Here is a 13,053-nt window from a genome sequence, read left to right as displayed (position 1 = left end):
GCGTCCACCTATGGAACTAAGGATCACTCCCTTTTAAAATACTCATTAACACCTTTCATTTGATGCCCATATCGTACAAGCACATTCTAGAGTCACCCCTGGTCCACCTTTATGGCGATATCTCGAAAAGGCGTCCACCTATAGAACTAAGGCGCACTCCCTTTTAAAACACGTATTAACACCTTTTGTTTGATACCCATATTGTACAAACGCATTCTAGAGTCAACCCTGGTCCACTTTTATAACGATATTCCGAAAAGGCGTCCACCTATAGAACTATGGCCCACTCCCTTTTAAAATACTCATTAACACCTCTCATTTGATACCCATATAGTACAAACAAATTCTAGAGTCACCCCTGGTCCACCTTTATGGCTATATCTTGAAAAGGCGTCCACCTATAGAACTAAGGCGCACTCCCTTTTAAAACACGTATTAACACCTTTCGTTTGATACCCATATTGTACAAACGCATTCTAGAGTCAACCCTGGTCCACTTTTATAACGATATTCCGAAAAGGCGTCCACCTATAGAACTATGGCCCACTCCCTTTTAAAATACTCATTAACACCTTTCATTTGATACCCATATAGTACAAACAAATTCTAGAGTCACCCCTGGTCCACCTTTATGGCGATATCTCGAAAAGGTGTCTACATATAGAACTAAGGCCCACGCCCTCTTAAAATACTCATTAACACCTTCCATTTGATACCCATATCGTACGAACAAATTCTAGAGTCAGGCCTGGGCCACCTTTATGGCGATATCCCTAAATGGCGTCCATCTATAGAACTATGGCCCACTTCCTCTTAAAATACTCTTTAGTACCTTTCATTTGATACCCATATCGTACAAACAAATTCTAGAGTCATGCCTGGTCCACCTTTATGGCGATATATCGAGAAAGAATCCACCTATAGAACTAAGGCCCACTCCCTTTTAAAATACTCATTATCACCTTTCGTTTGATACCCATATTGTACAAACGCATTCTAGAGTCACCCCTGGTCCACGTTTATGGCGATATCCCGAAAAGGTGTCCACCAATAGAACTAAGGCACACTCCCTTTTAAAACACGTATTAACACCTTTCGTTTGATACCCATATCGTACGAACAAATTCTAGGGTCAGCCCTGGTCCACCTTTATGGCGATATCCCTAAATGGCGTTCACCTATAAAACTATTACCCACTCCCTCTTAAAATACTCTTTAATACCTTCCATTTGATACACATGTCAAAGAAACACATTCCAGGGTTACCCTAGGTTCATTTTCCTACATGGTGATTTTCCCTTATTTTGTCTCCATAGCTCTCAACATACTCAGTTGAGTTACACCCGAACTTAGCCTTCCTTACTTGTTTTTTTTTTTTTTTTTTTGTTTTTTTGTTTGAAGAAAAACCTTTTTCATTTTTCTAACAAAAAAATAGCAGTTGTAATGGTTATCAAATTTCTTCAATTCAGGCCGAGCTTCTCTTCTAATTTTCGTCGTGCTCCTTTTTTAATATTCTCTACAAATTGGCAGGACGGGACCTATGTACATGTTTTATGCCGACTCCGAACTGCAACCGTAGACGGTGCACGCTACCATCACAACACGACGGATGCAATATCTTATATGTCTCTAAAAACGTGTAATGATTTTTGACAATTCCATTCCGGATGGTGTTTTAAATTCTCCACCATACAAAGTGTGAAATATTTTTTTATATGGACGAAAATCTGAAACATCTTTTGAAAAAAAAAAAAAAATCAATGCAAATTTTAAGAGACCTACCTACAACGCTTACTTTGATACACTAAAATGTATTGTTCTACGAAACTTTCAGGGAACTCCAAATACGAAGTTCGAAAGTTGAGTAAATTTTCACGAATTTTCGAATTTTTCTGAAAACGTTTTTTAAATTTGGTTTGCATCACGATAAAGACATGTGCAAGGTACAAACAAATTTGAATATTTTATTTTGTGTATTTCTTTGTTTTACCTTGGTTGGACCAAGGCGAATCCAGTACCAAGTGTTGTTATCCCAAGAGCTTATTGCTTTTTCTTGATTATTGTCCACACAGCGCCTTGTATGTACTTTAATATGTGCGTTAATCGAAATCAAATAAAATGTTCCTTTGACTTGACATTCTTTTGCACGGCGAGTTGGTTGAATTCGCTTTGCCACCACCTGGTATGGATTCGCCTTGGTTTGGATATTGATTTTTAAAAAATAAATTGCGGAAAACTTCAAAAAATAAATCATGGCCGACGAGAAGAGAGAACGGTTATATCTCGGAACTGTTTTTCAGTCATTATATAATAATAGAGGTCATGCCAGCGACATAACCTCACTTTTTGGTAGCTGTATTTTCCAGTATTTAATTGTATTACAAAAGTATTGAACTTCGATTGCTTTATTTCTCTAGAAAATTCCACAAAAATTAGTTTTCTGCAAAATTTTTTCTATATTGGAACACAAAATTAAGTTAATCTTTTTGGCTAAACAATTCTAGTAGGTGCTTATATAGTTATTATATTTCTAAACGTATAGTAAAATCTAATCCGATCGTAGTAGAACTGAAAGACAGTTCTGCATGATAGATAACCCTCTAAAATATGGATGCCGAATTTGGCAGAATAAGGAAAAAAGTCAACGTGTTGAGAACACCTGTATATGCATTTCATAATGGTTTCACTTAAAAAATTCTTTATATCGAACATATATCGAAAGTAAAAAAGATGAATTTCAATGACCAAGTTTGATAAAAATTGCCACTTCTTTCTATCTACTCTGCTTTATATTCTTAAAAAAATTAATTGTAGTATTTCGGCATTTTTTAGTGTAATTTGAAAGGGCATACTTTGATCTTTTGCGTAATAAATGAATCAAACTTAAAGTATGTACAAAACAAACTTAAAAACCAATTGTTATGGACTCGAAAAAAACAAGCTGTTGAATATTTACAAAAGTCAAATATGTACGAAGATATTAAAGATATATTCGAACTCATAAACATAATGAAATACATAGAAAAATGCATACATTTTCATGAAAATATACTCATTGAAAAGAAAAGTAGCAAGTTTAAATGGATAATAAAAAAACTAAGAAGTATATATGTATGTAGAAGCGTAAAGCCACATAAAAACTAATTAAAAACTAAATATTTTCATATACAATACAACTCCATATACAGATTTTCAAAACAAAACGCTGCAGCCATGCAGCTATACCAAATCACAAAACCCTTTGTTATTTAGAAAAAAATATAAAAAAATTCAATATAAGAAAGGCATGCAAAAACGCATTTTTTAATGAACAAAACTTGATATTTTTTTAAAATGTCATAATATATGAGTTTTATATTATAATCAAAATTTTCACATAAGACGAACAAAAATAAAATATGTCACCTAAAACACCCTAATAAGCATACAAATATAAATATGTTCGCCATATAAGTATGTATGTAAAAAGTGTTAGTTAATTAATAAAACCCAAGTTATTTGTTAAAATTTTAAAAGTGTGAAACTGTTACTTCGTGGTACTTGCTATACGCAAAAATAATTTCGCGTTTGAAATCGAAACAAATATGCGTAAGCAATTCTAATTATATACCTACATACATACATACCTAGATATACTTACATATATATTATATGAATACGTTTACTATTTAAAATTTATATTATTTGTTAACTGTTACTTATATATGTATGTATGAAAAAAGTATTTGTGGAGAAAAGAAATACAATAAATTAAAGAAAAATCAAGAAATAAAAAAAAATTGTTTTCTTAGAGGCAGATTATGTATGATGCTATTGATATTAGAGAAAAATTACAAAGTTGACAAACGGCGATGGTTACTAGGACATGTTTCTGAATTTCACTCCTTCATCAGCTAGATTCTCGGAAGCTGAGTATTGAACTCGAAATCTCCAACACTCATACTTTATATACTAGTGTAAAGGCAGATGCCTTTATCCATTCAGCTATACGAATGCCCCGCTGATCGCTTTGCAATTGGTCTTTAAGCGTTGCCTTTTATATTGCTATTCCTTTTATACACCATTGTTTACATACTAATTCTAAAGTTTTTAATCCTAATTGTATAGAATACTTATAGGCGCGCTATCAAGAGCTTAGTAACATTGGATTTTATAGCAAATTTATAAGCAGTATTTCCGTTGTTCACTATTAACTACTAGATATACCCGGCGTACGTTATAACGCCCGAAATCGAATGAATGTTGCGTTAATTTTCTGTTTTGTTTGTTGATAATTTAGTTTATTGTTCTGTAAATTGAGTTGAATTTTGTACGCATATTTGGTGAAATTTTCGTTTAAAACATTTTATTATTGTATCTTATTCTAATGCATGTGGGTACACAATATTTCTGGTTTTTTCGTTCGGTGCAAAGATAAACAAATTTCAACGGTACTAGAAAAATAGAGTTTGGAGTTAAAAATTACACTCAAGTCTTTACTCTTTTGACAACGATTAAGATATTTAGCATTTAGTTTGGAGATGAAGTATGTGGCTGTTGTCTTTTTGGAATAAGACACAACACATCATTTGTTTGAATTTAAAAATAAATTATTGTCTGCGCACTATCCGGCAAAAGAGTCCAGATTAGAACCGTTAGAAATAGTTTGACAAATAAATAGTATTTTTTGTGAAATATATAGCTTTAGTCTTATACTTCAATCATTAAAAGTGAGGAGTGATGGGGAAACATATTGAGTAAAAAGTGCTAAGTCAGGAGAAAAAATTTTTTTTGGGTGCGGAAATTGTGCTAAGTTATAAAATAGCTGCTGAGTTAGCATACATGATTTTTATTAATCTTTTTCAAAGCTTCTACACTCCAAAGTATTGTAACTAAGGTATCCTCATTCACAATTTTGAAAAAAAAGGTTATTTCAAAAATTATTCTTTTTTTTTCGTCTCCTCAAAATTCGTAAAAGTAGACTTAGCACATTTTCACATTAAGCTAATGAAATAATAATAAAAAAAAGAAAATAAAAAAAAAAGAAAAAGAAACGATTTGAATGAGGCGCTACCGGGTATATATATGTATATCTGCGAGCCTACTCCCAGTTCTCTACGCTGAGTATCTAACAAAAAAACTGTCACACCGCTCAGTGGGAATTAATTTATGTATAAGCGCGTGTTAATGGTATTGGTAAAAAATTGTTATTCGACATAACTAGTCACATATATATATACTTTAAAGATGCTGTTGAAACTCACCTCGCTTGTTCTCTCCAATGGTATCATCCGAAAGCAACATGCAAAGAAAAGAGAAGTCAAAACAACAACCCGACTTAAATTCAGTCGCTCCGACGAAATGAAACTGCAGTAAATTCTTGCAGTGTTAATTTGTAACTTATTATTATCAATCGTGAAATATCCCGAGATATAGCGTCACAGGGAGGCCCGGATGGTCGTGTAGACCTAATGAGTGCAGTGAGTGTAACTATCTTTAAGGTGTTAGGTGTTTTTATTTTTCTTCTTCTTCTCCACGTGGGTGAGACGGCTGCATTGTCTTTGTGGCTTAACGCCAACATTCAAAAGAATTGATAAAAATCTATTTTTTTTTATTTGACGTGATACAGACATTTCCATGAGTCTGGCTGCAAAAATTCAGCTCGATTGGATCACGGAAAAGGGTTAAAAATCGATCCAAAATCTTTCACACAGGCGGGCAGACGGACATAAAAATTCTGACGTGTACATGAAAATCACCGATACACGTGTATTTTTATTTTTTCTCCCCTTTCCGAAAAAGTATATTTGGTCCATAGCACAGAATGTGTGTAACGCGGTGCAATAATTGGTGATCCCAGCGTAGCTTGTATTTGTGAGTGCAAAAGTATGTTACCAATTTTGGAGTGGACTGCAGGTGAATGCTAGTGTATTGATGTGTGGATGTAGAAGGCGTTTGGTGGATAGATTTCCGGTGTATGTGGGTGGATGCTTGAGAGGATCGATGAATGTGATTGTGTTGTCAATGTGTGTGCGGCTGAAGAAATTCGTGTTGACGGTTTTGTTTGGATCGCCGGTGGATGTTAGTTATTTCGTGTAGTCGATGTAAATTTTTGTTGTATTTGTGGTGGATGCGACCATAAAGTTGCCCAAGGTATCGGTTGCCAAATCGCGGCACTGCCTGTAAAACAAAGACCACGCCAGTTAGCTCACTCTTATATGTAATACTAATGTAATAATGTATGGAATGTTCGGTTACACCCGAACTGAGCCCTCCTTACTTGTTTTTACTATAGCTCTTCGCCATGCCACTTGCCACCTAGCATTGTCCCACCAGCCAGCTGTGTAACTTATATAAAACGAGCCCTGGGGAGCTAAGCAATTTAATGGCAGTGTTGAAAGGTTTCGTCAAACTGCAGCGCTTGTCATGTGTCTCTATTATTATTTGATATTTGCGTACTTGCCAACCCCTACGGATTTTAACCGAACCGGCAGCCCGTGCACCCTGCTTAATGTAGATACAGAATACTTTGTTGTTGAAGGTTGCGGGCAGTGTTATCGATGTTGATGGTCCTTTGCCGGATATAGGTCCCGTACATTCCGGTAACTATCACCATTAAGGAAACAGGATTCGACACGGGTAGCTGAGGTTGTCAATTGGGTTGGAGAAGCTATAAATTGCGCTGGCAACCTCTTAAAAGGGTTACGCTACACAACTCATTAAATCAATTTGGCGGTTTATTCGTCGCCTCTTACGATAGGCATAACTGCCGCGGGTATATTCCAAGCCCCCTAACTCGCTGGGGATTAAGGAAGACTTTTGGAGAAGGTAACGTTAACCAGTACCGCAAGAAAGATCCAATATACCTATAACACTGAGAAATTTTTCGAGCATATTTCAATGCAAATAAGAAGATTGCTTGACTAAGTGAAAGCCCCATTTCACTTAACTAAAATTGTTTCCTACCCTCAGGCAAAGCCTTAATGATTCCTTGAGTGTGTGAGGATATTGAGCCTCTCATCAGCTAGTGACATCATGTTGGCTTGGGTACATCGTGAACAAAGTATTAGGCTTAAAGCCAGTAGCAATTGTCTAACACGATAAAATATGACCCAGGCAAAACAGGTTCATCTTAGATAAGAGTTTTGATTTCAAACCACATCATGACTACAGTCAAATTCAATGCCAGGGAATACAACATGGAATAAGTCATCACAAGAGCGGTCTGAGAGTATTAACAGGGCCCCCAGCGGGTTATGGGGTCAGAATATACCCGCGGTTGGTATGCCTGTCGTCCTCATGGAAATTGGGGGTGGGAAGGGAGGGATGGCCTGGAGGTTTAGTTTGGCAATGTAAATCTTCCGATATGGTCGGGCTAGCACCTTAATGGTGCTGTGTTACCGGAGCATACCGGATCTGTATCCGACAAAATACCATCACATCGATAACACTTCCCTAAACCTGCGGGGCGAAACCTTATCGCTACAACATCAACAACAACAAGTATTAACAGGGATGATTTCAGGCCACTGCCGGTTCTAAATCCACATAAACAAACTTAAAGCTTTCCTGGTTTACAACTTTCATGCGCTCTTCATCCGTCTGCCTTTTTTATATAAGCGATCGAGGTGGATGTTTACGGTCGGTGCCAAAACGGTTCGGTAAGCGAAGGCTACTCTTAAAGCTGTTATTCGATGTAAAGATTTTGGAGCTTTTAGAGTTTGTGCCCATGGTGCGTGCAAATGGTGTCCATCAGCAGTTTGTTTTTTATTTCTGTTAATTCTCCAATTCTCGAAGTTTTCTTATCGCATTTGCAGCTTTTTTCCTGATTTGACGTAGTCAATCGAATTTTGATGCACTGGGCGCAGATAAGCCGTGGCTCCTGGAAAAGCGCCATATCGAAGAAACCCACCTCAATATTGAGGAGAATTAGATAAAAGCCACTTTCCTGTGTTGGAGATTTACTTGCAGGACTCTCAACATCCATCTTTATATCTACCTCATTCTTCTATACCGATAATGTAAGGGTTTCGATTTCTCTTTCCTGCTCCCCTGCTTCTGACGTGCTATTCTCTTTCTAAGGCGCAAAAAATACTGCACATGACCATACTGACGAAACCCTATATATAGGAGTGACTCGGTGATTTCCCGACCAGAGACTGTTATTTCAGTATAAGCCTGTGTAAGTCGTCACATTTCATTTCCATTATTGGACTGATTAAGTGTATCGACTAAGCAGGGCGAAGCGCTGTTAAATCAACAACAACCACGAAAAGTGCCCATGCTCCGAGACATATTTGAAAAACTTCGTGTATACACTATCCGGCGGAGCCGGTCTGTTGACTTGGAGGATGTCGTTCTGACCCTCCTCTGTTGGTCGAGGCATGACACGTGTCTTCCAGTGTCGTGTTGGTTACTTTGGTTCTGCTGCTGCACGCACAGTATGTCGCCCGACTTCAATACACAACTGGAACAGTTCCTTAGCGTTTCGGGTAATTGGTACTAGCTTTCTAATCACCACTTCTTCCTCTCATATGGAGTTTAGGGGCCAGTTCACTTTGTCCCGCTTCATACTGATTATTTATCTCAGCTTTCTCTCTATAGATCTCCACATTGCAGCGAGCCCTGGCCTATACGGTTTTCTGTATACAAGCAGCGCTACAGTCGGACATTTCTTCGTCACCTCGCCCATCTTTGCAGCTGGCTGGACTTCCTAGATGATATCTTTTTTGCTTCTCAGAGCAAGCAGAAATTGTTGTTACTTCTTACTGGCTTCCAAATGCCTCCCTCAACAGTTTCCTAATTTAGTGGAATTAATGTGTTATCAATAATTTTCTCTCTCTCTGTATTAAAGTTCTCAATTGGTATTCCTCTGCCATGCCCACACTACTTACCCGAAAAATTAAAAGAAGCACGACGCAAGTTGGAAGGGAAGCTAGGCCTTAAACCACTTCGGAGGTTATCGCGCCTTGCATTTATTTATTTGATCTCAGGCTCTTCTCCTCTCTGTAGCGTCTGCCTCCTGGAACCTTTTTCAGTTTGAGGGTTATTACCCGGTAAGCTGGCTGTCCGATCGCAAGCGAGACTTTCGCCTTCCATATAGGTTAAGGCGGCAATCCACACAAATTCTTAGCACGTATGAAAAGAGAAGCATAGGAATATTAGAATAGTAACCCCAGATCTAGAGCATTATCAATAGAACTTTTGCTAGAAATTTATCCTATTTCTGAAGATTTATTTTTGTGTTTCTCCCCCCTCCATAGATTTAATTGACATTGTCAAAGATCAATTGTTTGGCGGTGACTATGTTAAAGAAGAAGACCCAAAGCTATTTGTATCTGAGAAAATTAATTAGGTGAAATGCAAGAAACAACAGCTCGTAATATATCCTTGATGTGCGCCTATAAAATTTGTCGCGTTGAGTTCCGTTATTGGGGAATGCAAACAAAGATTGAAAAATTCATACATGATGTAGCTTTACGAAAAACTATGGTGCGTGTACATCGACAGGCATGGGCGTGGCAAGATGAATGGTATGGCCTAACAATTGGCGATATACACGAGATTGAGCGTCAGACACAGCAAGCATTAGCAAAGAAAATGTGTGGTGCTGAGGGTAGCGAAAGTTATGCTGAAGATGGTGAGTTAAAATGAAATCGTGACAAGTAAGTTAACGAGTTTTATAATTTTCATGAAAATAAAATGGTATATTAACTTTGTCACAAATCTCAAAATTGTAAGTCCTTAAAGGAAAATAGCTATACCCATCAATTAGTATAATGAAATGATAAGGATAACGAGCTGAATTAATTTAGCCATCTCCGTCTGTCTGTCTGTCTGTTTATATGCAAACTAGTCCCTCAATTTTTGAGATATCTTGGTGAGCGGGTTTATTTAGGTTGTCCGATTAGACATTTGTCGGAACCGGCCGGATCGGACCACTATAGCATATATCCCCCATAAAACCGATTTTTCAGGAAAGAGAATTTCTGTCATATCTTCCTCGATTTATAAGATTCAAGCTTCAAATTTCACCATATACTTTCGTATATTGCACATATTTTTGTCTGTAAAATTGGATGAGATCGGTTGTATATATAGCATATATCCCCACAAGCAATTGTGCAGACAAGAAGATTTTTGTAATTTTTTCTTCACGAAAATAAGTGCCATCTAAATTTTAAACCAAATTTTATTTGGTGTGCAAAAAAGTTAAAGATTTAAGCTCAAGCTTTTAACCGTGTAGCTAAATTAGCTTCATTAAATACAAATGAGTTAAGTTAATTATTTTTTTTATTAAATCAAATCGTATGACAAACTTATTGAAAAAGTTAAATCTTCATTTATTATATAATATAATTTATAATTTATTTAAAAAAAAAACCAACATCCAGATTTTTCATTATCCATCAATTCTCTTATGAAACCCAGAACTTCTGGTTCAGCTGCATTTACATAAAGTTTCAATTTTCCGTACTTCCCATGATTCGAAAATAATCCCACCGCACAAAGTTGTCCATTCACGATGCCCGGTGCTCCGGAATCATCAAGACACCCTCCACAGCCAGCTTTAACACAATACATATTTTTTCCTTCTGGATAATCCACACATTTCTGTGGTTCCACTATAGTATCGTTATCTTTTACGAGTTGAGAACGCTCTCGGTAGTATTTTGATTGTGATTCAGTCCATTCACTAATTTGTATATTTTTGCCCACCGAAAGTTGCTTTTCGCAAAGTGGTATTGGCTTCACTCCATCCTTATTTTTAAAAGCTTTCTTCAGCTTAATTCCAGCTATATCCGTGTTGCTTTTTCTGCATTTTAAATTATTTTGATAAAATACTTTCTTCACTTTGCGATGTGGTCCATGGAAGTAGAATGCATTAGTTATATTAGCTTCAACCTTCAGTAAATTTGTTTTTACATCTTTCAGGCATATCGCAGCTGTGATCACTATTTGCATAGTCACTAATGACCCAGCGCAATGATATTTTTCCCTATTAAGTAATGCTACCAAATAACGCCGATCATCAATTTCCGAATATATATGGGCCAACAGACAGATAAGCACCACAGCCAGAATCGCGAAATAATTGCTTAAGTTCATTTCGGTTTCTGTTTTTTTTTTCGCTGCTTGCTAAGAAGTATAAAGTAACTATAGCAAGAAATGTTTTGCGGGCGCTATTTATATAGAGCGGTGAAGCTCGATGAAATTTTCGGGTGCACTGTTAGAAATCTGATCCTAAATTTTTAACCATTAACCGGTTTAAACACTTTTGAAACATTTTGCTACTAAATTGGAAAACTTTCATTTTAATATTGTCTTTCAATTTTATTCAATTTCAATTTAAAACTTGTATAAATAATAAGTTTAAAATTTAAAAATTGTTTTAAAACAAAATCAAAAAATACAAACTTGTAGTCACTTCTGGGTTTGAAGCAAAAGCAAAGGGTTTCAAAAATCTAAAAATAAAACTGGCATGGAAACGTCTGATTTCCAAACAAATCATAAGGGTTTAAATTTGGTTCCGAAAATTCAAAAGAAACACAAAATTTATCTGTGAAAAGTGCTGCAAATTATCGAACCTTTTTAAAAAAAATTTTGTTATACTCATAAGGTGTTATGAAATGATTTCTAACACAGTAGGTAGAGCAACGCTGTAGGAAAAATCTCTAGTTCAAAACTGGTGCGTTTCTTGTACATTCGGAACCTCTACTAGTTCGCCCTCTATATCTTTTACATGCTTCCATCTGGGATATTTAACATGGTGATGTCCTAGTTGGTTCGAGTTGCATTCACTTTTTTATAGTTCCGAACTGTACAAATATTTCCACTTTAGAACTAGTTGATTTATTTGAACTATTTCAGCAGTTCAAAACTAGTGTAAAAATGACAGCTTAGTTGTTACTATTTGTAATAGGTGGTACTATTTCGTTGGTTCCGAACCGAAGATAAATTCTAAATGCTGCTTCTTATACGATATTAGAGCATTTATCGATACCTCCGAGCCAGTGAGAAAGTTTGGGAAAAGAAATCATACTCATAGTCGAAGTTACTTAAATTTGGTAACAGTTATTTTGTAGATACCATATTTCTCAAATTAAATACGAAAAATAAAAACCTAAGTTGTCGATTTTGTAACTGTGTAAAAACTTGTTAGTACCGAACTTGTAGTTATTTGGCTAATTAGGTCTAGTTCCGAACCAGAAATGTTTATCACTAGTTACTGATTGAAAGGATTTCAGGGAGCTGCCTTCTCTTTTCTTTATAACTTCTCCAGTTTCAAATTCAAACCCAGTTCTATGCACTCATTTTCAGGAAGACCGGTATAATCCATATTTTAAACAAAAATTGGTTTTTTCATATGTCCAAAATGCATCAGATTTAGGCTCAAACTTTTAACCGTGTGCCTGCCACAATCTCAAACTACTTATTGATAAAAAGCGGCCGTCGTGGTGTGGTGGGAGCGTGCTTCGCATACCACACCAAAGGTCCTGAATTCAAGTTCTGGTCAAAACAACATCAAAAATTCAAAGCAAGTTTTTCAATTGGAAAAAAGTTTGTCTAAGCGCGGTCTATGCTCGGCAGTGATTGGCGTACAATCCAAGCGTATTTCTAGTATGAAAATAAAACATGTATCCCGCTAATTTGAAGGGAAAATTAAAAGGGAGCAAGACGCAAATTCGAAGAGAAGTTCGACCTAAATTTTCTGTGTGATAAATTGCGCCAAGCATTAATTAATTTTTTATTTTTTTATAATTTTTTACGTTTAATGCGTCAAGAGTAAAGCAAATTCTAAAACAGTTAAACAAACAGCTTTTGTTCTACCAAAACAGCAAAGTCAATGTTTTTATGTTTATTCCAGCGAAATGAAATTAGCGCATAAATATTTGGCTATTCTTTTTCAAAGGAAATTTTAGTTGTATTTAATTGTTCGTTTCTATATTTGTACAGTTGAATTGTGGTACAGTAGTCGCTCATAAATCAGAACCTTTAGTAATTAGAATGTCGAGAAATTAGAATCAACCTTTTCAATACGTTACACGATCTGAAACTAGAATCGAAAATTCT

General features: G+C 36.0%; 1 protein-coding gene and 1 pseudogene across 1 annotated transcript in view; one reads left to right on the top strand and one right to left on the bottom strand.

Moving 5' to 3' along the window:
* The window catches only part of LOC137251046 (protein retinal degeneration B-like), a 71,144-nt pseudogene extending 65,783 nt beyond the window's left edge, over window positions 1–5,361 (bottom strand).
* The window catches only part of LOC137248794 (protein retinal degeneration B-like), a 110,568-nt gene continuing 102,856 nt past the window's right edge, over window positions 5,342–13,053 (top strand). Inside the window, exons 1-2 of the mRNA XM_067779696.1 lie at window positions 5,342–5,459; window positions 9,243–9,619. Coding sequence (XP_067635797.1) covers window positions 9,340–9,619 — 280 coding nt within the window. The 5' untranslated portion in view covers window positions 5,342–5,459; window positions 9,243–9,339. The remainder of the gene's footprint in view (window positions 5,460–9,242; window positions 9,620–13,053) is intronic.

This window comes from Eurosta solidaginis, chromosome 4, assembly GCF_040869045.1.
Source record: "Eurosta solidaginis isolate ZX-2024a chromosome 4, ASM4086904v1, whole genome shotgun sequence".
NCBI lineage: Eukaryota > Metazoa > Arthropoda > Insecta > Diptera > Tephritidae > Eurosta > Eurosta solidaginis.
Note: the sequence above shows the minus strand (reverse complement) of the source record. Positions and strands in the feature narration are given on the sequence as shown.